General features: G+C 42.8%; 1 protein-coding gene across 3 annotated transcripts in view; it reads right to left on the bottom strand.

Moving 5' to 3' along the window:
* The window catches only part of grinaa (glutamate receptor, ionotropic, N-methyl D-aspartate-associated protein 1a (glutamate binding)), a 92,641-nt gene that overhangs the window by 12,718 nt on the left and 52,541 nt on the right, over positions 1-27,382 (bottom strand). For 2 of the 3 annotated variants that reach the window (XM_072254249.1, XM_072254246.1), the window contains exons 2-3: positions 16,337-16,678; positions 8,895-9,010 (exon numbers count right to left, since the gene is read on the bottom strand). In XM_072254249.1, the coding sequence (XP_072110350.1) occupies positions 8,895-9,010; positions 16,337-16,649 (429 nt within the window). In that variant the 5' untranslated portion in view covers positions 16,650-16,678. Of the gene's footprint in view, positions 1-8,894; positions 9,011-16,336; positions 16,679-25,639; positions 25,710-27,382 lie in introns of those variants that run through there. The other variant, XM_072254247.1, reaches the window with a different exon arrangement.

Raw genomic sequence — 27,382 nt, 5'->3', positions numbered from 1 at the left:
CTTAATATCTATATGCTCAAGCTTTTCAGTCTGCTGTAAGTCATCACTACAATCTCCAAGATCCTTTTCCATAGTGAATACTGAAGTAAAGTATTCATTAAGTACCTCTGCTATTTCGTCTGGTTCCATACACACTTTCCCACTGTCACACTTGATAGATCCTATACTTTCACGTCTTATCCTCTTGCTCTCCACATACAGCCTCTCCTCTTGTTGGCTTATCTACATATTGTGTCAAGAAACCTTCCTGAACACACTTAACAAACTCCACCCCATCTAAACCCCTTGGTCTAGGGAGATGCCAATCGATATTTGGGAAATTAAAATCACCCATCACAACAACTCTGTTATTACTACACCTTTCCAGGATCTGTTTCCCTATCTGCTCCTCGATATCCCTGTTACTATTGGGTGGCCTATAAAAAAACCTAAACAAGGCTGTCAAACAACCAATATGCAAAAGTCAAAAAAAACGCAAATAAAAATAAAATAATAATGAGAACACGAGTTTTAAAGAGTCTTTCAAAGTGAGTCTGTAGTATATGGAATCAGTTCAGTGTTGAGGCAAGTGAAGTTATCCAGACCAGTTCAGGAGCCTGATAGTTGTGACGAGACCTGATGATGTGGGACCCAAGGCTCCTGTACTTCCTGCCTAATGATAGTAGCGAGAAGGGACCATGTACTGGATGGTAGAAGCCCTGATGATGGATACTGATTTCTTGTGACAGCACGCCTTGTGAATGTGGTCAATGGTGGGGACGGCTTTGCCTGTGATGGACTAACACTAAATCCAAGGAGGAGAACACATAAATTAGTTTGAGAAAGCAGCAAACTCAAAGAAAGGAAGTAGTTTGGAGCTCAGCAAAGGAAGACCAGGGTAGGGGTGGAGGAAAATAGCATAAGGTTGCAGGGACTGTAAAAGTTTCTATAGACCCCATGCCATTGGGATGGCACGGTAGCATAGTGGTAGTATATTGCAATTATAGCACCAGTGATCAGGGTTCAATTCGGCTGCTACTTCTAAGAAGTGTATATGTTCTCCCTGTGACTACACGGGTTTCCTCTGGGTGCTCTGGTTTCCTTCCGCATTCCACGCACGTACAAGTTAGAAGGTTAATTAGTCACACGAGTGTAACTGGGCAGTACAGGCTCATTGGGCCCGAAGTGGCTGTTACAGTGCTGTATCTTTAAATTTTAAAAAGTGAGGAATTAAAGATTAGTTAAGACTATTGAAGGCCCCAAATAAAGTGGAATTTATAGATGTCAACAAAGAAATGGAAGGCAAATTGAGCAAATTCAATTTTGTCTAGATCTAGTGAGAGGGAGGAATCAGAAAAAAGGCGAGAAGTGGAGGGATTGAAAGCCAATAAATCCTCAGGGTACACTGTTTGCAACTCAAAGTGGTCTAAGAAATACTTGACACATTGGTGACCATTTTCCAACATTCTTTGGACCCCATGGATTGGGAGTTTCGAATGCAACACCCATACTTAAAACAAAGAAGCGAGAGAGAGAAAACATTTATATACTGGTTGGCCTGACAAAGATAGTGGGGGAAATGCGAGAATCTATTATTAAATATGCATTAGCACAGCTTTTGGAAAACAATCACAGCTCAAGGTCAGTATGTTGAGTCTCACGTCTGTGGTAGAAAAGTTACAGGAGAGGATTGTGGGATAGGATATATAAGCAATTGGAAAACCACGGCCTAATTACGGAGAGCCAGCATGGCCTTGTGCACAACAAGTTGAGTCTTACTAACTTGACTGAATTTTGAAAAGATCATGAAGGCAGAGTTGTGGATGTTGCTCACATGGATTTTAGTAAGGCATTTGACAGTCCCACATGGGAAGCTCACACAGAAGATTAAGATGCATGGGATCCATGGTAAATTGGCAGTTTCACTCAGGATTGCCTTACCCATAGAGAATGGGAGATAGTGATCAACGGGACTTATTCAGCTGAAAATATGTGTCTCATGACGTTCCACAGATATCTGTACTGGGATCTTTGTGATATTGCACAAACAACATCATTAATTACCTGGATGAAAATATAGCTGGGTGGGTTAGTAGGTCTGCAGACAATACAAGGAGTGGTGGTGTCATGGATAGAGTCCAAGACTGGCAAAGGATATAGCAGCATATAGGTCAGTTGCAGATATGGGCACAGCTTAACCCGGCCAAATATGAAACATTGCACTTTGGAAAATCAATAGTACACTACTGATGACAAGACCCTAAACCTGGATCCAGGATCTAAACGTGATGGATCTAGAAGTCCAAGTCCACAGCATGTCTTTCGAGGATAGGTTAAGTGAGCTGGGGCATTTTTCTTTGGAGCAAAGGAGGACGAGAGGTGATCTGATAGAGGTGTATAAAATAATAAGAAACAAAGACTGAGTGGACAATCAGAGGATTTTTCTGGGACAGAAATAGCGAAGGGAGGATGAGGCAACCAAAGGGAAGTGAAGCCAGCATAAAAGGAAAAGAGGGTTTATAATAGAGTAAAAATTAAAGGGAAATCAGAGGATTTGGAAGATTTAAAAAGCCATAGAAAGCAACTAAAAAAGCCACAAGGAGAGAAAAGATGAAATATGAAGGTAAGCTAGCCGATAATATAACACCAAACTTTTTTCCCCGATATGTAGAGTATTAGATAGGAGAAAATGGATATTGGACCACTGGAACAAGACACTGGAGAGCAATGTTCCCTCAAAGGTGTGTGCGCACATACATATCTTTTGCTGTTAGCGCACAAAGGAATTTAAATTGCACACAAAAGGTTGTCACCCTGTATCTCGTTGGCATGTTAAGTACATTTCGCAATCGTACACAATCACATTTCCTTTTCCGGTTTCTGATGCGGACAGTGGAGTTTGTGATGATTTCTCTGCAAATTTTAGAATTAGCTTATTTATACTGTTTTTATTGAAGAAATTATTCAGTGCGCACTTTGTTTTGAAACTGGAGGGGAAAAACTACACAGCCCAAGATTTTTGTGTACACTGGTCCTTACAAATTAGAGGCAACATTGCTGGAGATGTAGCAATAGGGGAAAAAGAAATGGCGAATCTATTAAGTATTTTGCATCAGTCCTGGCAGCAAAAGACACTAGCAGTATGCCAGAAATGTTGTATATGGTGCAAATACAGTGGCATGCAAAAGTTTGGGTACCTCTGGTCAAAATTTCTGTTACTGTGAATAGCTAAGTCAGTAAAAGATGAACTGATTTCCAAAAGGTATAAAGTTAAAGATGACACATTTCTTTAATATTTTAAGCAAGAAAACTTTTTTATTCCCATCTTTTAGTTTCAAAATAACAAAACAAGGAAAAGGGCCTGAAGCAAAAGTTTGGGCACCCTGCATGGCAGGACTTAGCAATAACCCCTTTGGAAAGTATCACAGCTTATAAATGTTTTTTGTAGCCAGCTAAGAGTCTTTCAATTCTTGTTTGAGAGATTTTTGCCCATTCTTCCTTGCAAAAGGCTTCTAGTTGTGTGAGATTCTTGGGCCGTCTTGCATGCACTGCTCTTTTGAGGTCTATCCGCAGATTTTCGATGATGTTTAGGTCGGGGGACTGTGAGGGCCATGGCAAAACCTTCAGCTTGCACCTCTTGAGGTAGTCCATTGTGGATTTTGAGGTATGTTTAGGTTCATTATCCTGTTGTAGAAGCCATCCTCTTTTCATCTTCAGCTTTTTTACAGACGGTGTGATGTTTGCTTCCAGAATTTGTTGGTATTTAATTGAATTCATTCTTCCCTCTACCAGTAAGTGTTCCCTGTGCCACTGGCTGCAACATGAGCCCAAAGCATGATCGATCCACCCCCATGCTTAACAGTTGGAGAGGTGTTCTTTTCATGAAATTCTGCACCCTCTTTTCTCCAAACATACCTTTACGCATTGCGGCCAAAATGTTCTATTTTAATTTCATCAGTCCACGGGACTTGTTTCCAAAATGCATCAGGCTTGTTTAGATGTTCCTTTGAACCTTTTGAATAGAATATCCTTTCTAAAATAACTTCCTTTCTCTTCCATTCCCCACTCTGGCTCCCCTCTTCTCTTCTCCTCACCTGCCTATCTCCTTAACAGGTACCTCTCCTCTTTCCCTTTCTCCCATGGTCTACTCTACTCTCCTATCAAATTTCTTCTTCTTCCACCCTTTAACTTTTAAACCAATCACCCCCCTACTTCTTACTTCATGCCCCCTCCCTTGGTGGTTTCTGCAGGGCTTCAGGTCTCTTAGTCTCACCTATCATCTGCCAGCTTGTACTGCTTCTCACCCCCAATTTCTTATTCTTGACTTCTTCCCCCTTCCTGTTCAGTCCCAATAAAGGGTTTTGGCCAAAGCATCAACTGTTCATTCCCCTCCATGGATGAAGAGTTCCTCTAGCATTTAGTGTGGGTTAGTCAATTTTAGCTCTGCCTGGTGCTGCCTGACATGCCCTTCTGCTCTCATTGAAGCAGGGTTGATCACCTGCATGGATAATGTCAAGGATTGTGGTGGTGAATGTTTGTGCTGTTCAGAATTGCTGCCTATGAAAAATCACTTCAGTGTTAAATAACATGCATTCAAGAAAATGAAAAGTAGTGGCTGTGATGGCCTTTGGGTTGCCGTGAATTTATGAACAGTATTAAACAGAGGCAAACAATCTGTTAAATATAGAACATAGAATAGTACAGCACAGTACAGGCCCTTCGGCCCACAATGTTGTGCCAACCCTCAAACCATGCCTCCCATATAACCCCCCACCTTAAATTCTTTCATATACCTGTCTAGTAGTCTTCTAAACTTCACTAGTGTACCTGCCTCCACCACTGACTCAGGCAGTGCATTCCACGCACCAACCACTCTCTGAGTAAAAAACCTTCCTCTAATATCCCCCTTGAACTTACCACCCCTTACCTTAAAGCCATGTCCTCTTGTACTGAGCAGTGGTGCCCTGGGGAAGAGGCGCTGGCTGTCCACTCTATCTATTCCTCTTACTATCTTGTACACCTCTGTCATGTCTCCTCTCATCCTCCTTCTCTCCAAAGAGTAAAGCCCTAGCTCCCTTAATCTCTGATCATAATGCATACTCTCTAAACCAGGCAACATCCTGGTAAGTCTCCCCTGTACCCTTTCCAATGCTTCCACATCCTTCCTATAGTGAGGTGACCAGAACTGGACACAGTACTCCAAGTGTGGCCTAACCAGAGTTTTATAGAGCTGCATCATTACCTTGTGACTCTTAAACTCTATCCCTCAACTTATGAAAGCTAACACCCCATAAGCTTTCTTAACTACCCTATCTACCTGTGAGGCAACTTTCAGGGATCTGTGGACATGTACCCCCAGATCCCTCTGCTCCTCCACACTACCAAGTATCCTGCCACTTACTTTGTACTCTGCCTTGGAGTTTGTCCTTCCAAAGTGTATCACCTCACACTTCTCCGGGTTGAACTCCATGTGCTACTTCTCAGCCCACTTCTGCATCCTATCAATATCTCTCTGCAATCTTTGACAATCCTCTACACTAACTACAACACCATCAACCTTTGTGTCGTCTGCAAACTTGCCAACCCACCCTTCTACTCCCACATCCAGGTCGTTAATAAAAAATCATGAAAAGTAGAGGTCCCAGAACCGATCCTTGTGGGACACCACTAGTCACAACCCTCCAATCTGAATGTACTCCCTCCACCACCACCCTCTGCCTTCTGCAGGCAAGCCAATTCCAAATCCACCAGGCCAAACTTCCCTGGATCCCATGCCTTCTGACTTTATGAATAAGCCTACCATGTGGAACCTTGTCAAATGCCTTACTAAAATCCATGTAGATCACATCCACTGCACTACCCTCATCTATATGCCTGGTCACCTCCTCAAAGAACTGTATCAGGACACTATCTGCCCTTCACAAAGCCATGCTGACTGTCCCTGATCAGACCATGATTCTCTAAATGCTGAAAGATTCTATCTCTAAGAATCTTTTCCAACAGCTTTCCCACCACAGACGTAAGGCTCACTGGTCTATAATTACCCGGACTATCCCTACTACCTTTTTTGAACAAGAGGACAACAGTTGCCTCCCTCCAATCCTCCGGTACCATTCCCGTGGTCAACGAGGACATAAAGATCCTAGCCAGGAGCTCAGCAATCTCTTCCCTCACCTCGTGGAGCAGCCTGGGGAATATTCCGTCAGGCCCTGGGGACTTATCCGTCCTAATGTATTTTAACAACTCCAACACCTCCTCTCCCTTAATATCAACATGCTCCAGAACATCAACCTCACTCATATTGTCCTCACCATCATCAAGTTCCCTCTCATTGGTGAATACCGAAGAGAAGTATTCATTGAGGACCTCGCTCATTTCCACAGCCTGCAGGCACATCTTCCCACCTTTATCTCTAATCAACCCTACCTTCACTCCTGTCATCCTTTCGTTCTTCACATAATTGAAGAATGCCTTGTTAAATGCAACAAAAAGAAGCTCGGCACAGACTAAATGAGCTGAAGGGCCTGTTTCTGTGCTGTAGTGCTCTATTACAGTTCAGGGCATAAGAGTTCAATTCTGGGATCCTTTGCAAGGAGCTGGTGCATTCTCTCCATAAACACAAACGACATGAATTCTGCAGGTGCTGGAAATTCAAGCAACACACATAAAAGTTGCTGGTGAACGCAGCAGGCCAGGCAGCATCTCTAGGAAGAGGTGCAGTCGACGTTTCAGGCCGAGGCCCTTCGTCAGGACTAACTGAAGGAAAAGTGAGTAAGGGATTTGAAAGTTGGAGGGGGAGGGGGAGACCCAAAATGATAGGAGAAAACAGGAGGGGAAGGGATGGAGCCAAGAGCTGGACAGGTGATAGGCAAAAGGGATACGAGAGGATCATGGGACAGGAGGTCCGGGAAGAAAGACTGGGGGGTGGGGGGGGGGACCCAGAGGATGGGCAAGGGGTATATACAGAGGGACAGAGGGAGAAAAAGGAGAGTGAGAGAAAGAATGTGTGTATAAAAATAAGTAACAGATGGGGTACGAGGGGGAGGTGGGGCATTAGCGGAAGTTATCGAAGTCAATGTTCATGCCATCAGATTGGAGGCTACCCAGACGGAATATAAGGTGTTGTTCCTCCAACCTGAGTGCGGCTTCATCCTTACAGTAGAGGAGGCCGTGGATAGACATGTCAGAATTCTTCCTCCCTTACCACCATTCAGGGCCCCAAACAGTCCTTCCAGGTGAGGCGACACTTCACCTGTGAGTCGGCTGGGGTGATATACTGCGTCCGGTGCTCCCGATGTGGCCTTTTATATATTGGCAAGACCCGATGCAGACTGGGAGACCGCTTTGCTGAGCACCTACGCTCTCTCCGCCAGAGAAAGCAGGATCTCCCAGTGACCACACATTTTAATTCCACATCCCATTCCCATTCTGACATGTCTATCCACGGCCTCCTCTACTGTAAAGATGAAGCCACACTCAGGTTGGAGGAACAACACTTTATATTCCGTCTGGGTAGCCTCCAACCTGATGGCATGAACATTGACTTCTCTAACTTCCACTAAGGCCCCACCTCCCCCTCGTACCCCATCTGTTACTTATTTTTATGCACGCATTCTTTCTCTCACTCTCCTTTTTCTCCCTCTGTATATACCCCTTGCCCATCCTCTGGGTCCCCCCCGCCGCCTCCTCGTCTTTCTTCCCGGACCTCCTGTCCCATGATCCTCTTGTATGCCTTTTGCCTATCACCTGTCCAGCTCTTGGCTCCATCCCTCCCCCTCCTGTCTTCTCCTATCATTTTGGATCTCCCCCTCCCCCTCCAACTTTCAAATCCCTTACTCACTCTTCCTTCAGTTAGTCCTGACGAAGGGTCTCGGCCTGAAGCGTCGACTGCACCTCTTCCTAGAGATGCTGCCTGGCCTGCTGCGTTCACCAGCAACTTTTATGTGTGTTGCTCTCCATAAACAGCTGTTTCTCCTGGTTCCCCTGTTTCCTCCAAAAGCCCGAAGATACACCGGTTAGTAGGTTAATTTGTCATTGTCAATTGTCTTGTGACTGGGCTATGGGTTAAATTGGGGGTTGCTGGATGGTGCAGGTCACAGTAGGAAGGGACTGTTCCGTGCTGTATCGCTAAGTTTTTAAAAATGTTAAAATTATTAATTGGCTGGAAGAACTTAGTAGGTCAAGCAGCATCTGTGGAAGGAAAAAACTGTTGATGTTTCAGCTCAAAATTCTTGCATCAAAGGTTTTGACCCAAAATTCCTTTCCTCCCACAGATGCTGCTCGACCCAGAGTTTCTTCCTGCAGATTGTGTGTTGCTCCAGATTTCAGCAAATGCAGTCTCTTACGTCTCCATTAAACAGATGCACAGTGTCTTTATGAGAACAGAACAGTTGAAAAATGAGTGAACTAATATATCAACAGGAAGTGGAAAGTAAACATTTTCTGGAAGTGAAGGTTATTACGATGTCTTTAAAAAGCCAGTGATGAAGAAATCAGGACAGGCGGGCAGGAAACAAAATCTGTATTTTTAAATAAAGAATCCAACCTGCACAGGATACCTGCAGCCCTGCAGAAACAAGCTAATCCATCCCCATCCATCATGCATCCTCCCCAAATAATTACATAGTGTTCCCATAAGTCAGGTTTCACAAACCACAGAAAACTAGAATTAGTTTGATTTCAGCTTTCACTCTCTCTGTGACCCCCTTGTCCCTCCCCAGTGATCTCCTTCCTGGCACTGCCCCCTTCCTATCTAGTCCCACTGGAGGGTCTCAACTAGAAACAGCCAATTGTTTATTCCCCTCCATGGATACTACCCGAGATGCTCCACAGAAAATGCCTGAGTTCCTCCAACAGTTTGCGTGTTGCTTTATTTTGTTTGTAAAGTTTTCAGGCTCCATGTGAGAGACACTCACCTTTCTAATAAATGCTCGACGGATGTTTTTATCTTCAAAGTTTGCTGCACTGAATTCCCCATTGTCATAATAAGATGGAGGGACATCATCATGGTAGCCAGGACTTCCCAAGCCAACTGCAAGGAAAGAAATAAACTCCTTACCACTAGAGGGCACAATACTGTGTATACATAGACTCAATGACATTGCAAATGTGAAACAGAGCTTTTAGATTTGTATTTTTTTAAACAAAATGTTTAATCTTGAAATTAAAAAAAAAGAAAATTCCAAAAGCATTATTTTCTGGATCCATGTATCTGGAACATACATCTGGAACACTGGACAACAAATATTTTTGGAAATGTTGTTTCCTCAGAATTTTTTTCTTTGCTATAGACCACCTGAAGCTGAACACAAATATAATTTCAGACTACGTGTATCAGATAGGAATTTGGAGAAACAAGAAATTAACTTTTATTGAATATAATGTGTTTAATTGCATAATGGTCTGATGCTAAACTAAAAATGTTTGTTGATTATTTTTATTTGTATTCAGTGTCTGAGGCTTCTCGCTTAAGTGTGCAGCAATAATCAGCCAGCATTGATGGATTCCAGTTGCCCTGATACTATTTCTCCATGACTGCTAAGTCCTGGTGAAACCTTTCACCATGCTCGTCACTGACAGTGTCAAGATTTGCAGGGAAGTCGTCCAAATAGGAATACAGGAAAATTAAATTTTTAATGACATCTTGCACTTCATAGTTTTGTATGCTTGAAACATGTTGTCAACCAGTTGGATGTAGTTTGGTGCCCTGTAGTTGCCAAGGAAAATTTCAACCACATCCTTGAATGCCTTCCATGCTATTTTCACCAGTCCCACTAAAAGTTGTTTGAATCGCTTGTCACTGTTGACCCGTTTGATTTGTGGACCACCAAAAATGCATTCCTTAATCTTTTGGGAAACAAATGTCTTGAATATTAAAATCCTTCAGGGAAATTTTTGTGCCTGGTCCATCCTTGCAGTCTTGAAGCAAGTAATTCTGCTTTTGCCTTTGACAAACCCAAGTCTCTGACCAGATCTTTTAACCCAGACTGAGTTATCAAATGAGGCTCACTCAACATAAAGGGTCAAAATCTGTGTTAGTGTCGTTTTCCATTCCTGACTCGTGATAATGGCATCTTTGTCTCCCTCCTCTAGACTCCATGTCTCATTTTTTTCTAAAACTGGTCCTGCCATGCAGCATCCGCCCTGCCCAAGCATGCCCAGCCAATCTGGGGCAAGATAGAAAACTTTTCAGCTTACATTTTAATTTTTGACTTGAATTTTGAATTGAAATATAGGCAAGTTCAAAACAAGGTGCACGATAGGAAATTCAATAGTGATTTTCATGATCAGCAGCCCAAAATCCATAAGATACACCCAAAAGTATTTCAGGAAGCAAAATCTTTGTTATCCAATGTAATCATCGCAAGTAGAACTAGGAACAAAAGATTAACCTGCCTCTTTTTAACAGGTGTAGCCCCCATTTCACCCTCTTTCTATTCTTTCTCTTCAGACATGTACCTCGTCTTTCAGATCTAATTAACTCAGGTAAACAGTTTTGTAAATATCCAATAAGGAACAAGGCAGCATTTGGTGAAACGTCTGGAGATGGATCTTTCCTAGAGAACAGACTCATGAGACCAACAGTGAATTCTAATGTACCTTCAATTTTTATTCAAACATCACATTGGGTGAAGCCTTACAATTTGCTTAAAACACGAAGTTCATAGTTATACAAAATGGAAACAGTCCCTTTGGCCCAAATGGCTCATGCCAACCAAGATGCTCCATCCAAGCTAGTCACATTTGTCAGCATTTCACCCATAACCTTCCAGGGAGGTACAGTACTGAAGTTAACATAGTGCTACCCAGCAACCCAGACTCAATTCCACCACTGTCTATAAGGAGTTTGTATGTTCTCCCCAGCACTGTGTGGGTCTCCTCTAGACTCCTCCCACATTCCACAGACATACTAGTAGCGCTTGATTATTCACACGGCATGAGACATAGGAGCAGAATTAGGCCATTAGGCTCATCAGCTCTGACCACCATTCCATCATGGCTGATTTATCATCCCTCTCAACCCCATTGTTCTGCCTCCTCCCACTAACCTTTGACTCCCTAAGTAATCAAGTACCTATCAACCTCCGGTTTAAATACAGAGGCCCTTTAATGTTTCCCTATTTTCCTGTACTTCCTTATACTTCTTCCACATAATCATATGACTCTTAACAACTTTTTGTGAAGATAAATTCCTATCATTTCACTTCTGATTCTATTGAATTTTCTGTTCTATTCCACTTTAAATATACACAATGGCTTGACCTCCACAGCCATCCATGGTAATGAATTCCACAGATACACCACACTCCGACTAAAGAAATTTCTCCTCACCTCAGTTCTATAACTAGACCTCAGCATGGGCCAGAAGAGACTGCTACCATGCAATATCGTTAAATAAATAAATAAATAAACAAACCTTTCCAATGCATGTACCTGTCTAACTATCTTTTAGAAGCTGTTGATGTATTTGACTTAAACCATTTCCTCTGGCAGCTCATTCCACTTACATATCACCTTTCTGAAACCCCCAAATTCCCTCTAGAGGTACAGGAATAGTCTTGAAATCTGGCTGGTGATACCTGTGAAGCCAACAACCAACATTACAATATTCCCCTCTCACCTCAAACCTATGCCCTCTAAATCCATTCTCTCCATTCAACAGCAATCTTAAACAGTGCAAACTCTATCCACTCCACCCTCTCAATGGCACATTACAACTTCCACTTAAAAAGCACTTCAACAACTACTGAGAGGGGGAAAAAAAGTTTCTCTCTATAATCGTTGAAGTCATGTGATTAGAATCAATAGTTCAGGAATTGAGTCATAGGAGTGCCTACTGATATAGCTCACTTATCTGAAATATCTCTACTGCCAAGTGCTATTTAAAGAGAATGCAGAAAATCTAGAAGATTCTACCCATAACAACTGACATGGCTTTAGAAATCGTGGACGCTTTGGTAATCATTTTCCAGTGTTCTATAGATTCAGGATCAGTTCCTGTGGATTGGAGGGTGGCTAATATTGTCCCTCTCTTCAAGAAGGGAGGAAGAGAGAAAACAGGGAATTATAGACCGGTTAGCCTGACGTCGGTGGTGGGAAAGATGCTGGAGTCAATTATAAAAGATGAAATTATGACACATCTGGATAGCAGTAACAGGATCGGTCCGAGTCAGCATGGATTTACGAAGGGGAAATCATGCTTGACTAATCTTCTGGAATTTTTTGAGGATGTAACTCTGAAAATGGACAAGGGAGAGCCAGTGGATGTAGTGTACCTGGACTTTCAGAAAGCCTTTAAGTCCCACATAGGAGATTAGTGCGCAAAATTAGGGCACATGGTATTGGGGGCAGAACACTGACATGGATTGAAAATTGGCTGGCTCACAGAAAACAAACAGTAGCGATTAACAGGTCCCTTTCAGAATGGCAGGCAGTGACCAGTGGGGTACTGCAGGGTTCAGTGCTGGGACTGCAGCTGTTTACAATATATATTAATGATTTAGATGAGGGAATTAAAAGTAACATCAGCAAATTTGCAGATGACACAAAGCTGGGTGGCAGTGTGAAATGTGAGGAGGATGTTATGAGAATGCAGGGTGACTTGGACAGGCTGGGTAAGTGGGCAGATGCAGTTTAATGTGGATAAATGTGAGGTTATCCACTTTGGTGGTAAGAACAGGAAGGCAGATTATTATCTAAATGGAGTCAAGTTAGGAAAAGGGGAAGTACAACGTGATCTAGGTGTTCTTGTACATCAGTCACTGAAAGCAAGCGTGCAAGTACAGCAGGCAGTGAAGAAAGCTAATGGCAAGCTGGCCTTCATAACAAGGGGAATTGAGTATAAGAGCAAAGAGGTCCTTCTGCAGCTGTACAGGGCCCTGGTGAGACCACACCTGGAGTACTGTGTGCGTTTTGGTCTCCAAATTTGAGGAAGGACATTCTTGCTATTGAGGGAGTGCAGTGTAGGTTCACAAGGTTAATTCCCGGGATGGCGGGACTGTCATATGTTGAAAGATTGGAGTGACTGGGCTTGTGTACTCTGAAATTTAGAAGGCTGAGAGGGGATCTTATTAAAACATATAAGATTATTAAGGGATTGGACAAGCTGGAGGCAGGAAGCATGTTCCCGCTGATGGGTGAGTCCAGAACCAGAGGCCACAGTTTAAGAATAAGGGGTAGGCCATTTAGAACAGAGTTGAGGAAAAACTTTTTCACCCAGAGAGTGGTGGATATATGGAATGCTCTGCCCCAGAAGGCTGTGGGGCCAAGTCTCTGGATGCTTTCAAGAAAAAGATGGATAGAGCTCTTAAAGATAGCGGAATCAAAGGTTATGGGGATAAGGCAGGAACTGGATACTGATTGTGGATGCAGCCATGATCACAGTGAATGGCAGTGCTGGCTCGAAGGGCCGAATGGCCTACTCCTGCACCTATTGTCTATATGTAGAAGGTTAAGGGAGGAAAGTTTAGGGGAGACATTAGGGGTAAGTTTTTTTTTTACAGAGTGTTGTGGGTGCCTGGAATGACTTGCCACGGATGATGGTGGAGGCCAACACATTAGGGGTATTTAAGAGCCTCTTGAACAGGAACATGGATGAAAGAAAAATAGAGGACTATCTGGTAATGTGGATTTAGTACTCTTTTTTAAGGCATATATGGGTCAGCACAACATCGAGGGCTGAAGGGCCTGTACTGTGCCGTAGTATTCTAGTGTCTAGAATATCATAACATAGGAAATAAGATCATAAGACTTAGAAGCAGAATTGGGCCATTTGGCCCATCAAGTCTGCTCCACCATTTATTACTCCTCTCAATTCCATAATACTTGACACCCCTTCTAATCAAGAACCTATCAACCTTCCCTTAAAGTATAGAGGCTCTTTAATGTTTCCCTATCTTCTTGTGTAAATTCTCAATTCCTGAAGCACTCCCTAATGTTTCTTCCACACGGTCACACAACTCTTTGTGAAAATAAATTCCCATCATTTCACCTCTGATTCTATTGAGAGTTACATCAAACCCCAAAGAACTCCAGGTTCCATCTCTGAAACCTTCCACTTTACCAAAATGCGATATAATTCCATACTATTCTTTAATGGTTCCCCTTAACCTGAGGATTTGAGGACCTGAGTAATAAGGAAAGGTTGAATAGGTTAGGATTTTATTCCTGGAGCACAGGAGAACAAGTGGAGATTTGATAGAGGTATACAAAATTATGAGGGGTATAGATAGGGTAAATGCAAGCAGGCTTTTTCCACTGAGGTTGGGTGAGATTAGAACTGAAAGTCATAGAGTAAAGGTGAAAGGTGAAATATTTAAGGGGAATTCAGAGGGTGGTGAGAGTGTGGAACATGCTGCTGAGGGAAGTAATGGTTGTGGGTTCAACTGTAACATTTAAGAGAAGTTTCAATGGGAGGGGTATGGTCCAGGTGCAGGCCAATGGGACTAGGCAGAATAAGTTTGGCATGGACTAGATGGGCTCCAGTGCTCTTAAGACTCTTTAATTCCCCAGTCCCTGGAATTCCCTATCATTCTAGAAATTTCTGCTCAACTCTGAGGTTTTGACATCCTTCAAAATGCAAACTGACCTAAACTGAAAACAATACACTTCTCCAGTGACCTTTAGAAGTTTTGCATAGCTGCCATGCTTTTACACTTCACGCCTTTGTTTACAAGCCAAGAATTTCACATGCTCTGTAACAGCTTTCTCCACCCTCCCCAACAGCTTCCACTTTGTACACCACAGACACCACTTACTTCCCTTTAGGAAACCCCTACAACTTACCATTCTGCCTCAAAACACCTCTAACACTAATGTTTATGTCTAGTTGTTTGTAAATTCTTTAATTGCCTGCAAGAAAATGAAACTCAAGGTGGTATATAATACATGTACTTTGTTAATAAATTTTACTTTTGACTTTGACTGCATGTAGCTACCAGATATACCACTGCCCAAATTTAAATAGGAGTACAATCCTCCAACCCTTCCATAACTGAAAGACTAAATCCAAAATTTCCACATTTCTCTTTGTACTTCACTCACCAACATGGAAAGCATTCTATCCAAAGTAGGTGATTTTTGCACTAACATTTTTTAGTGCCTTCATTTCAATTTTTTTGTCCATTCCTCCTCCATTCTCACATTAATAGAAGATGCTGTAGTAAACCATACTCTTGTGTCCCAAAATCTTCCCTCCTCTCTGTCTTTTGCCATGTAAACATTTAACATTTCTTTAACAAAAAGACAGCAACCCACTAGAACAAGCCATCGTGAGTTCCCAGTGTGATCACAAGTCGAGGATGATGTTCTCTTCAGGGATTGTCTGTTGGTGTGTCCTCAGGCGGCTATCAAGGCTGATCCAGGATCCACATATTCTGGTGCAGTGTGGACCCGAGGAAGTGGTAGCTGTGATTAGTGGTTGGGTCTTTTGGTTGTTCATTCTCTCCTTTCACAGCTACTGCTTGGTCTCTGTGGCACAGCATGCAGTACAGCTCCCCCTTGAACACATTTCCTCCAGATATGTCTATTCAGTGCAATGTCTTCCCAGTTTTTAGATGTTATACTGAATTTCTTCAGGCTGATTTTGATGTTAACTTTGAAGCGTTTCCCTTGCACAGCAGGGCTCGCTAAGCTTCCTTCAAGGATCTGATGGGAAAGTGGGAGTTTAGCATCTAAATGACATAACCTATCCATTCATCCACCTACTTTTTTTATTCTGGTGTCTTTTCCCTTCCTTTCCAATCCTTATAAAGAGTCTCATTCCAAAGTGTCGACTGTTTATTCATTTCCATAAATGCTGCCTGACCTGCTGAGTTCCTCCAGCAATTAGTATGGCTTGCTCTGTATTTGAGCAACACACACAAAATTCTGAAGGAACTCAGCAGGCCAGGCAGCTTCTACGGAAAAAAGTACAGTCGACGTTTCAGGCATTATTTCAACCCGAAACGTTAACTGTACTTCTTTCCATAAATGCTGCCTGGCCTGCTGAATTCCTCCAGCATTTTGTGTGTATTGCTCAGATTTCCAGCATCCGCAGAATCTCTTGTGTTTATATTGGAGTTGGTATTGTTTTATTGTGATGGAGTTGCTGTTCAAATTGGCTTCCTCCAGTAAGCTGGTGTTAACGCACCTGTTCTTTCAGCTAATCCTCAGTCTTTCATAAGGATCTTTAATAGTACCATTCCAGGGTTTTCAGGTGTCAATATCTTAAGATCTAATGATCTACTGTAAGTGGTTCATGATTCAGCTGCTAAAAACTAGACACTGCACAACTGCATTCCACAAGAATACAAACACCAGGGTCCCAAGGAGGAGGAAGGAAGGGATAAAATGAATGAAACATTTAAATTCCTCATACCGTTTGGATGCATCATTGGAGGTGGAGGCATGGGCGGCTGCTGGAATGGACCCTGCGGATACACTGGCTGCGGTGACTCTCCAAATGATCCTTGAGGTAAGCCGTGCTGCCCGTAGGCAGATGGTGGAAAAGGTGGCTGCCCATAACCTGCTATTGGAAACGGAGGCTGCCCGTAGTTAGCCTGAGGAAATGCAGGCTGTCCATATGGTGGGGGCTGTTGTGGATAATGTTCATTTCCATACGACATCTCATTACGCGGATACGGAGGCTGCTGTGGATCTCCTGCAACGAGGTATGCCTTCTCCTGAGACATTATCAGCAATGTCAATCGTTATCCTTCACCTATAAAGTGAGAAGAAGATCTAATTACTTCATCAATGTAGACACTAAAATAGATGATGGTAAATTCTGTTACACTTAACTTGGGACAATCATTGGAAAAAGTAGATCTCAAGTAACAAGTTTTGGTTAAGTCTACCAACTGCAGTTTATCTAACTGGTTATAGGACTTGTTCATTCATTATGTGCTGTGTTGTATGATATGGGCGATTATGGTGTTTTCATAACCATGACTGTTCTTGAGAAGTAGTTTGCCATTGTGACCTACTGGGCAGTACCTATACAAGATGGGTCCCCAGCCATTATCAATGCTCTTCAGAGATTGTCTGCTTGGTATCAATGGTCGCATAATGGCTGCTCACATGACACAAGGACTTCAGTTTTGAGCACAAACCATTGTTGAAAGTCATACCCTATAAATGTACACATCCAGGGTTAGAAATACTGATAGCCTCCTAGCTTCGTAAAGCCTCATAGACTTATACAGAGCAGAAGCTGGTCCTTTGGCCCAACTCAGCCACGCTGACCAAGTTCCCCATGTTAACTCATTCCAAATGTCTGTGCTTGGCCCATATCCTATCCCTCTAAACCTTTACCAACCACGTCTGCCCAAATGATATTTCTTAACAGCTGCTTCTACTGAAGATAAAGATTGTATTTGCCACATATACATTGAAACTTTGCAACATACAGTAACATGCGTGGTTTGTGTCATATCAAATCAGCGAGGATTGCAGCAGTCCGCAAGAGTCGTCATGCTTCTGGTGTCAACATAGCGTGGCCACAACATACTAACCCTAATCCGTACATTCTTTCCTTTTTCTTAATGTGGTAGGAAAACCCAGAGAAAACCCACTCAGTCACAGGGAGAACATACAAGGTCATTAGGACAGCGGTGGGAATTGAACCCTGGTTGGTGACACAGGCGCTGTAAAAAGGTGTACTAGGTGCTACACTGCTGTGGCATCCCCTTCTACCTCCATTGGCAGCTTCTTCTATATACCTGTAACCCTCTCACAAATTGAGCTCATCAGCTATCTCTGAATACCAGCCGCTTGACCCAGCATTGCATGGGTAATAGTGAAACAGCCAATTCCAATAAGCAGCACACATCCAGAATCAGTATGATTCAAGTTCAACGTAAACAGGGAAGTTGCAATGTTCTGCTAAGGGAACAAATATTATGTTAGGGAACTGAAGTTGCAGCTCGATGACTTTTGACTTGTTCGGGAAAGTGAAGCAGTGATAGGAACTACCGGGAGCTGGTCACTCCAAGGCTACAGGAGACTGATAAATGGATGACTGTCAGGAGAGGGAAGGGAGAATGTCAGATAGTGGAGAACACCCTCGTGGCCATCCCCCTTCAGGTTTACAAGTAGATTATGGATGGAACATGAATGTAACAAAGGACAAGCCAACGACTGGGTACAAATGCAGGCAAAGCCGAGAATTACATTGTACCACAGAGGCAAAATTCAAAAGGGCGAAGAATGTAGGACTTAAGTGCTGTATTTAAATGCACATAGCATTCGGAATAAGGTGGACGAACTCATGGCGCAATTAGAGATTGGTCTGTACGTGGCTGAAAGAAGGCCATAGTCGGGAGTTTAACATCAAAGGATATACTTTGTATCGAAAGGACAGGCAGGAAGGCATAGGCCTTCAGTGTGTGGCTCTGTCAGTAAGAGATGGAATTACATCTTTAGAAAGAGGTGACATAGGGTCAGAGAATGTTGAATCTTTGAGGGTGGACAAACTGCAAGGGTAGAAAAACCATTACAGGAGTCATATATAGGCATCAAAATAGTAGCCAAGATGTGAGGTTGAGATTGCAAAGGGAGCTGGGAAAGGCATGTAACAAAGGTAATGACACGATTGTAATGAGGGACCTCAATATGCAAGGGGATTGGGAAAATCAGGTTGGTGTTGGATTGCAAGAGAAGGAATTTGTTGAATGCCTACGAGATGGATTTTTAGAGCAGATTGTGCTTGAGCCTACTTGGGGAAAGACTATCTTAGATTGGCTATTGTATAATAACCCAGATCTTACTAGGGAGCTTAAGGAACCTTTTGGAGACAGTGATCATAATATGATTGAATTCACAATGCAATTTGAGAGCGAGAAGCACAAGTCACATGTATCACTACTACATTGCAATAAAGGGAGTTACAGAAGCATGAGAGAGGAGTTTGCCCGGGTGGATTGGAGGAAGTTACTGGCGGAGATGACGGCAGAGCAGAGGTGGCTGAAGTTTCTGGGAATAGTTCACAGGACACAGGATAGATATGTCCCACAGAGGAAGAAGTTCTCAAACGGCAGGGGTAGGCAACCATGGCTGACAAAAGAAGTTAAGAACAGCATAAAAGCCAAGGGCATATAAGGTAGCAAAAGTGAGTGGGAAGTTGAATGATTGGGAAGCTTTTAAAATCCAACAAAAGACCACTAAAAAAGCTACAAGAATGGAAAAGATAAAATATGAACACAAACTCGCCAATAATATAAAGCAGAATACTACAAGTTCTTTTCAGTTATATGAAGAATAAAAGGAAGGTGAGAGTTGATACTGGACCACTGGAAAACAATGCTGATGAGGTTGTTATGGGGGACAAAGAAATGGCAGATGAACTTAATGGGTACTTTGCACCTGTCTTCACTGTGGAAGACACTAGCAGTGTGCCAGAGGTCCGTAAGTGTCAGGAAGCAGGAGTGAGTGCCTTGACTATTACAAAGGAAATAGTGCTAGGCAAACTCAAAGGTCTTCAGGTGGATAAGTCACCTGGACCAGATGGACTACATCCCAGAGTCCTGAGAGAGGTTGCTGAAGAGATAGCAGATGCAGTGGTTATGATCTTTCAAGAATCACTTGATTCTGGCATGGTCCCAGAGGACTGGAAGATTGCAAATGTCACTCTACTCCTCAAGAAGAGAAGGCGGCAAAAGAAAGGAAATTATAGCCACTTAGCTGAACGTCAGTGTTTGGGAAAGTGTTGGAGTCTATTATTAAGAATGAGTTTTCAAGGTACTTGGAGACTAATAACAAAATAAGTCAAAGTCAGCATGGTTTCTGTAAAGGGAAATCTTGCCTGACAAATCTGTTAAGAGTTCTTTGAGGAAGTGGACAAAGGAGAGGCAGTGGATGTTATTTACTTGGATTTTCAGAAGGCGTTTGATAAGGTCCCACACATGAGGCTGCTTAACAAGATAAAACCTTATGGCGTTACAGGAAAGATACTGGTATAACGCGCTGTAAGGATTCACTGCTAATGTAATGGCTTCTCTGTAATGTTCACTGCTGAGGTAACAGTTCCTCTGTAGCAGCAATGTTTGGGTTATGGCTGGAGATAACAGGTCTACAGTTATGCATGTTAGCCAATCAGGTTTTTGGTGCTCTGTCTTGTGAATGTGGAAGGAGATTTTTCGTGGGCTTCCACCGGATAGGGTGGACTTGGAGCGAGGGTCCAAAGGGCGGTGACGATCAGAGGTCAATGGTGGACAATTGACTTATCAGTGAGCTCCAACTTTGTACACAGAGTGTTTAATAAGATTGGGCCCTTTTTTTCCCTCTTTTTTCCATTCTTTACTAACCATATAGTCAAAGTAAGAATTATAAAGCTTAATCGTTTAATCACATATTGTGTACTGTTTGTTATTTTGGGGTACTGATTTGTAACAGGGGACACATCGCGCAGTATCCACCCAAACGAGATCTCTTAAGTTTAGCCAGGTTGGGGGTTATCACCCGCTATATTAAGCCACTAGCCGAAGCAAGAGTTACACTGACATGGATAGAGGAATGGCTGACAGGCAGGAGGCAGCGAGTGGGAAAAAAAGGGATCTTTTCTGGTTGGTTGCCAGTTACTAGTCGTGTTTCTCAGGGAAACCGCTGCTTTTCACATTGTTTGTCAATGATTTGGATCATGGAATTGATGGCTTTGTGGCAAAGTTTGCGGATGATACGAAGATAGGTGGAGAGGTAGATAGTGCTTAGGAAGCAATCCGATTGAAGAAGGACTTAGACAAATTCATAGAATGGGCAAAAAAGTGGCAAATAGAATACAGTGTTGGGAAATGTACGATAATCCATTTTGGTAAAAGGAACAATAGTGGGGATAATTATCTAAATGGGAAGAAAATTCAAACATCAGAGATGCAGAGGGTCTTAGGAGTCCTCGTGTAAGACTTTCAAAAAGTGAATTTACAGGTTGAGTCTGTGGTAAAGGATGCAAATGCAATGTTGGCATTTAGTTCAAGGGGAATATAATATAAAAACCAGAAGATAATGCTGAGCCTCTATAAGACACTAGTCAGACCACACTTTGGAATATTGTCAACAGTTTGGGTCCCATATCTCAGAAAGGATATGTTGTCATTGGAGAGGGTCCAGAAGAGGGTCACGGGGATAATTCCGGTAAAGAAGGGGTTAACATGAGGAGTGTTTGGGAGTTTTGGGCCTGTACTCACTGAAATTTAGAAGAATGTGGGGGAGAGGGGATCTCATTGAAACCTACTGAATGTTGAAAGGACTAGATTGGGTGGATGTTGAGAGGATGTTTCCTATGGTGGGGGTATCCAGAACTAGAGGGCACCACCTCAAAATTGAGGGGTGACCATTTAGAACAGAGGTAAGGAGTTATATTTTTAGTCATAGAATAGTGAATCTATGGAATGCTCTGCCACAGACTGCATGTCCCTGGGTATAGGGTATGGCAAAAAGGCAGGTGTATGGAGTTGAGTGGGATATGGGATCAGCCGTGCTGGAACGGTGGAGCAGACTCGATAGGCTGAATGGTATAATTCTGCTCCTATGTCTTATGGTCTCAGGATCTACAGAAAATAAAATACTCAAGAGCATAACTGCAGTTACATAATTAAACATGTTCTTAGCCAGTATATATTCTTTCCCCCCACCAAAAATAGTCATGTCCTCATGACTTTATAAGCCTTTGTAACATTATCAATTACTTATACTCACTAGCACTGGCATTTCTGTTCCCACCCACGTTCTGACAGTATTCAGGGTGGGACTACAGCATTCAAATGAATTACACAGGACCTCCAATCCATTTGTAAACGGAAGTAACGTATGTCACCATTGGGACTGACATGTCTGTTTCCCAGATACAGCACGTCAGCCTACCTGGAGGTTTCTTGACTCCCTAAGACCTTCTTATATCAGTTTCAGTTTCTTCAGTCTCAGCCTCTCCTTGTGGCTGTTCCTGTTTACTTGGGGATGCCTCACCCTGCCTACCACTCGTACCTTCCAGTAACTCAGTTCCTTCTACCCCCTGACTGAACTCAGCTTCATCTCCAATTATATTTGTGTCCAGTTCCCCTTCATTGTCTAATATCATGTCTGGCTTTCCAACGGTTGTGCTCCCTACTATATCCAGGTCTGGAATGGCAGATTCAGACATCTCTTCATCGACCCTTGGGAAGTTAGCACAAGACAAGCTACATTCCAGTTTCTTCATCCTCTGGGTCAGGGGGTTCATCTGGTTTCCCTTCAGGTCTTTCCACTGAAATTACACCTATCCTCAGCTTGTTGCCTTCCTTTTCCCATTCCTCTTTGCACAGTTATTTTACTCGATGCAGGTTCCATGTCAGATTCTGGATCAACATGCACTCTGCACCCCAGAAGTAAAAGATGACTTCAATGGAGAATTTTGACAGGACCATTCTTATCTTCATGCTTCAGCCAGAAAATTTAGCAAATTTGGCACCTGGCTCTCCACTACATAAGGCGTAGAAACCCAGTGGTCAGCCAATTCATGCTTCCCAAATTTCTTAATAGAACTCTATCCAGGCATCAGTTGCGAGAACGATACTTTGATCATATCTCTTCCCGTTTCCTTGGTTTTATTTGTTAGCTGAAACTGCTGCTAGTTCTTAAGCTTTTTGCAGTTCTTTCTTCATATCAGAAACATATTGAGATACGTCTTCTGCAGCAAGTCCTCACTGGCAGTTCCAAAGCAAAGATCCAAAGAAACACACGCAAAATGATGGAGGAACTCAGCAGGCCAGGCAGCATCTATGGAAAAGTGTACTGTTGATGTTTCGGGCCGAAACCTTTTCAAAGTTCATTGATAATGACCTTGACGTCAACTTCCCCCAAACAAGACACGATTATCACAAGAAAAGGATGTGCAATCAGCATGTTGCATCTGAGGGTAACATCTCTTCCTGAGGCGTTCCTGACAGTCACTGTCACCTTATTTGCATGGAAAGCCAAAGATTACTGCAGTTCAGATCTCACCAGCACTCCTGCAGGTAAGCGTGACTCTTCTTCCTGATCATCAGGAGCATCCACCAGGATAATTTAGGAGTTCTTGTCACTCCAGCTACTCCTCCAGGATGTAACATGACAGGTTTAGACTGGGTGTACCACACAGTTCCTCATTTATGCTCATCATCCTGATTAGGAGGAACTTGTACCTTCTCAAAAGCAGCTTGAAACACAGAGTAAATCGACAAGGTCTTCAAAAAGTACTCTCCATTTCTCTCCTTACATGCTCCCACAAGCCTCCTCGCAATGGAAGTATTTGCTCCCGACAAGACTGGAAGCTTCTAACTCCTCAAACCATGCCTACTTTGTGTGCAATTGGCTAGCTCACCCTAGATCACGTTTTAACCTTCTAGACCAGCCAATCATGCAGGACCTTGTCAAAAGCTTTGCTGACAATGTCTATTACCCTGCTGAAAATATTCTTGGTAACCTCTTCAACAAAAAGAAAATCAAATTTTTGAGATACTGTACAATTTCCTATTTTGACTCTCTACAATCAGTCCCAATCTTTCCAAATGCAAATGAATCTCTCATATTAAGTATGAGAGTCCTTTGATCTTTAGACTATTTGACAAAATTTCACCTGAAGTCCTCCCAAATGTTTCCGGAAAAAATATTTGTTACTCAAAGCACCTTGTAAAGCAAAACTCATGCTCTAACAGGATAATTAAGGAACATACAGGAGAGATTATAGAATCTAGAATCTGGAGCAATGGACAAAACTATGAAGGAACTCAGCAAGTCAGGCAGCATCTATGGAAGGAAATGGGCCATCACATTTCGCCTCAGGTCTGGAATGAAAGAGGAGATTGCCAATATAAAGAGGTGGAAGTAAGGCAGGGCAAGAAGTGATGGGTGACAAGCAGACCCAGGTGAGGTGAGGACAGGAGAGAGTAGAAAATGATGCAAGAAGCTGGGAGGTGACAGGGGGAAGTGACAAAGGGCTGAAGATGAAATCTGACAGGAGAGGACAGTGGACCATGGAAGAAAAGGAAGGAGGTGAGGAGGGAAACTGGAGGGAGGAATTTGTGGGTGACGGGCAGGTCAAGAGGGCAGGTAGAGGAAAGAGGAGCAGTGATGGGCTGGTGGGATAAGGCAAAACAAGACAGAGGGGAACAGGTAACAGAAGTTACAGCAATTGATGTTCAGGTAATTTGAAGCCTACCAAGGTGAAATAGAAGGAGCTGTTCCTCTAATCTGCATCTAGTCTCAATTTGGCAGTAAAGGAGGCTGTGGATAGACATATCAGTGTGAGAATAGGAAGTGGAATTAAAATAGCTAGCCAGCAGGAGACCTTGCCTGGTGCGACAGACAGAGCGAAGATGCTCAAAGAAGTGATATTTCAATCTGCCTCAGGTCTCGCTGACAGAGGTGGCTGCACCAGGAACGCTAAATGCAACACCCAGGTAAGTGCTTTAGTAAACATTAATGGAAAGTCAGGGCAGATAAACATTGTATCAAGTAAAAAAAGTAATGACCTACTTGAAATGTACCTCCTCTCTCAGAGTATATGGAAACCAAGTGAAGTAGAATCCAAATATGCCAAACTGCAGTCTACTATTTCAATGAGTCACGTGAATGGATTAAACCAATGGAATAACGGGTCATGTGTAAACAATACAGATCTCTGCTGCAATACAAAGATGCTTTATGGTGCATTAGATAAAATTCAGTGATTAACACAATGCATCTCACATACATCAAATCTGCAATGGCCAAGAAAGATCATTAACATCTCTACTTCCTCAAGAGGCAAAAGTCCCATCAACCGTCACCAATTTTTAATCAAACCTCCTTCCTGGATGCATCACGGCTAGATATGGCAACCAGTCAGCATGTGACGCATGTGACAACAAGAAACTGCAGAGAGTTGTGGACACAGCTCAGCACATCATGGAAATGAGACTCCTCTCCGTGGGACTCGCCTTTCTTCTTGTCGCCTTACTATAAAGCAGCCTACATAAGCAAAGTCCCCACCCACCTGGACAGTCTCTCTTCTCTTCTCCCCCACTGGGCAGAAGTTCCAAAAGCTTGAAAGCATGTATCACCAGGCTCAAGGACAGCTTCTATGCCACCATAAAAAGACTATTAAATGGCACATCCTGGATTAATGGATGGGATTTCAACCTCACAATATGCCTGATTATGATCTTGTACTTTATTGGTTTACCTACATTGCACTTTCTCTGTAGCTGTTAAACTTTATTCTGCATTCTGTTATTGTTTTACCTTGTTCTACCTCAATGCACTGTGTAATGATCTGATCTGATGAACAGTATGCACGACTGTACCTTGCTATTTGTGACAGTAATAAACCAATCCCAAAAAAAAAATCACTGAATAGTTTCAAAGTCCAACCAGTCCCTAACAGAAGCCTTAAGGGAGGGAGGGTAATACTATGTTAAATACCTGCTGATTTGGCAACTTAAAAAGCAGGGCCTAGTTTAAATACAAATAGGATCAGCACAAAAACAAGTCATAATACCATGACTTCCAGTTTGAACTTCAGAAACTTTCAGCCAAAAACTGAGCTGAAAGGGGGAAATATTTAGAAAAATTAACATGCTAAAGATTCCCACGCCCACAAATTCTAACTGTATCCTTGTCACCTACATTATTATTCACCAGTAGCATCATCCCCACATTCTCCAGAAACATTTTGGCTCCTGGCTGGTCTTACCTGATGGCAGAACTGATTCTGCCCATCCAGAACCTTCTGCCCTACCCTAACTTTCACCATTGAAGGCTCCCTTCCAACTGCTGTCCAAATGAGTTAAGCCATTAGCAAGTATCCTCTTCAAACACAAGCTGAGACCTTCGTCATAAAAGTTCCCACCCCTACCTCTATGACATCACCCAATTCAGTCCATGTGCTGCTGAAAGATACATTATATCTTTGCCAGTAATTGCTCATTCTAGAGATTTACGAGTCAAGATTGTATAATGTCATTTCCTTTACATAAGCATAATGGAGAACAAAATAATTGTTACTCCAGATCTGATGCAGCACAAAACAAAAACACAAGAGATAAAGAACGTAGTAGTAATAATACTAACAATAAATGCACAAGACAGCCTATAAAGAAACTCTAGGCACAGGAGTGTCTGTATACAAGGTGATTCTGACAGGAAATGATAAAGCAGTGGTGGTTGGGGTGTGGAGGAGTGGGTTAGTGGTGGAGGTGTTGACCAGCCTTACTGCTTGGGGACAGTAACCATTTTTGAGTCTGGTGGTTCCTGGCGTGCATACTATGCAGCTTCCTACCTAATGGGAGTGGGTCAAACATCCATGAGAAGGATGGGTACGATCCTTCATGATGTTACTAGCTCTTTTCCAGCACCTTTCTGTATACATCTACATCCTATTGGTGGGCATCGTTTCATATTAGTCCCATCTTGGCTCAGAGTCCTCCAAACCTAGGCGATTCAAATGCTCATACACTCAAAGCTTGTCAGCAACTGTGCATCCATCACTTCTTCCAGCAATATGTTCTAGGTACTCATCACTCCCTGGGTGAAGAAAAGGCATAGAGAGAATTGTGTGAGACCAGAACTAGAGCTGCTGAGTTAAGGGTGAAAGGTGCAATGTTTAAGTGGAACATGATGTGGAATGCGCTGCCAGCGGAAGTGGTGGATGCGGGTTCAGTTGTAGCATTTAACTTTGGATAAGTACGTGGATGGAAGGAAATGGAGGGCTATGGGACTAGGCAGAGAAACAGTTCAGCACAGACTAGATGGGCCTAAGGGTCTGTTTCTGTGCTGTACTGTTCTATTACTCTATGATTCATGTTCTTTTTTAATCTTTTGCCTCACATTAAATCTGTGTTCTCTAATTTTATGTACGTCTGATACGGGGGGGGTTTTCTTCTGTCTCCAGGTCGATCCTTGCTCTTGGACCTGGGTCCTGCTGGCTATCAAACCGGAAAAGCCCAGGACCAGAGGTGAGGGAAGGGCCAGCTTCAGCTCACTATTCTGTGAGGTTTATTCGTTTCTGGCCTGAAGTGCGGCTGTCACCTGCAACTAACAGGCTCCTAGATCGGCTGTAGCCATGACTGGTTTTGTGGCTGTGGACTCACTTTTGTGAACTTCAATTGTGAATGTAACTTTCTTACTTTTACTGTTTGCACGATTTGTTTTTTTCTGCATATGAGCGTTTGATAGTTTTCTTTTAAGTGGGTTGTATCAGGTTTCTTTGCTTTGTGACTGCTTGAAGGAGACGAATCTCAAGGTTATACATAATACACATACTTTGAAAATAAATATACTTGGAATTTTGAGGAGATATTGATAAGAGGGCAGCCAGCACCCTTTTCCCAGGGCAAAAATATTTAAGGTGATTGGAGGAAAGTACAGAGGGTATGTCAGAGATAGTTTTTTTTAAAAACACAGATAGTGATGTGCATGGAACACACTGCCATGGTGG

Source organism: Mobula birostris, chromosome 3 (assembly GCF_030028105.1).
Source record: "Mobula birostris isolate sMobBir1 chromosome 3, sMobBir1.hap1, whole genome shotgun sequence".
NCBI lineage: Eukaryota > Metazoa > Chordata > Chondrichthyes > Myliobatiformes > Myliobatidae > Mobula > Mobula birostris.
This window is presented reverse-complemented; position numbering and strand designations above follow the sequence as displayed.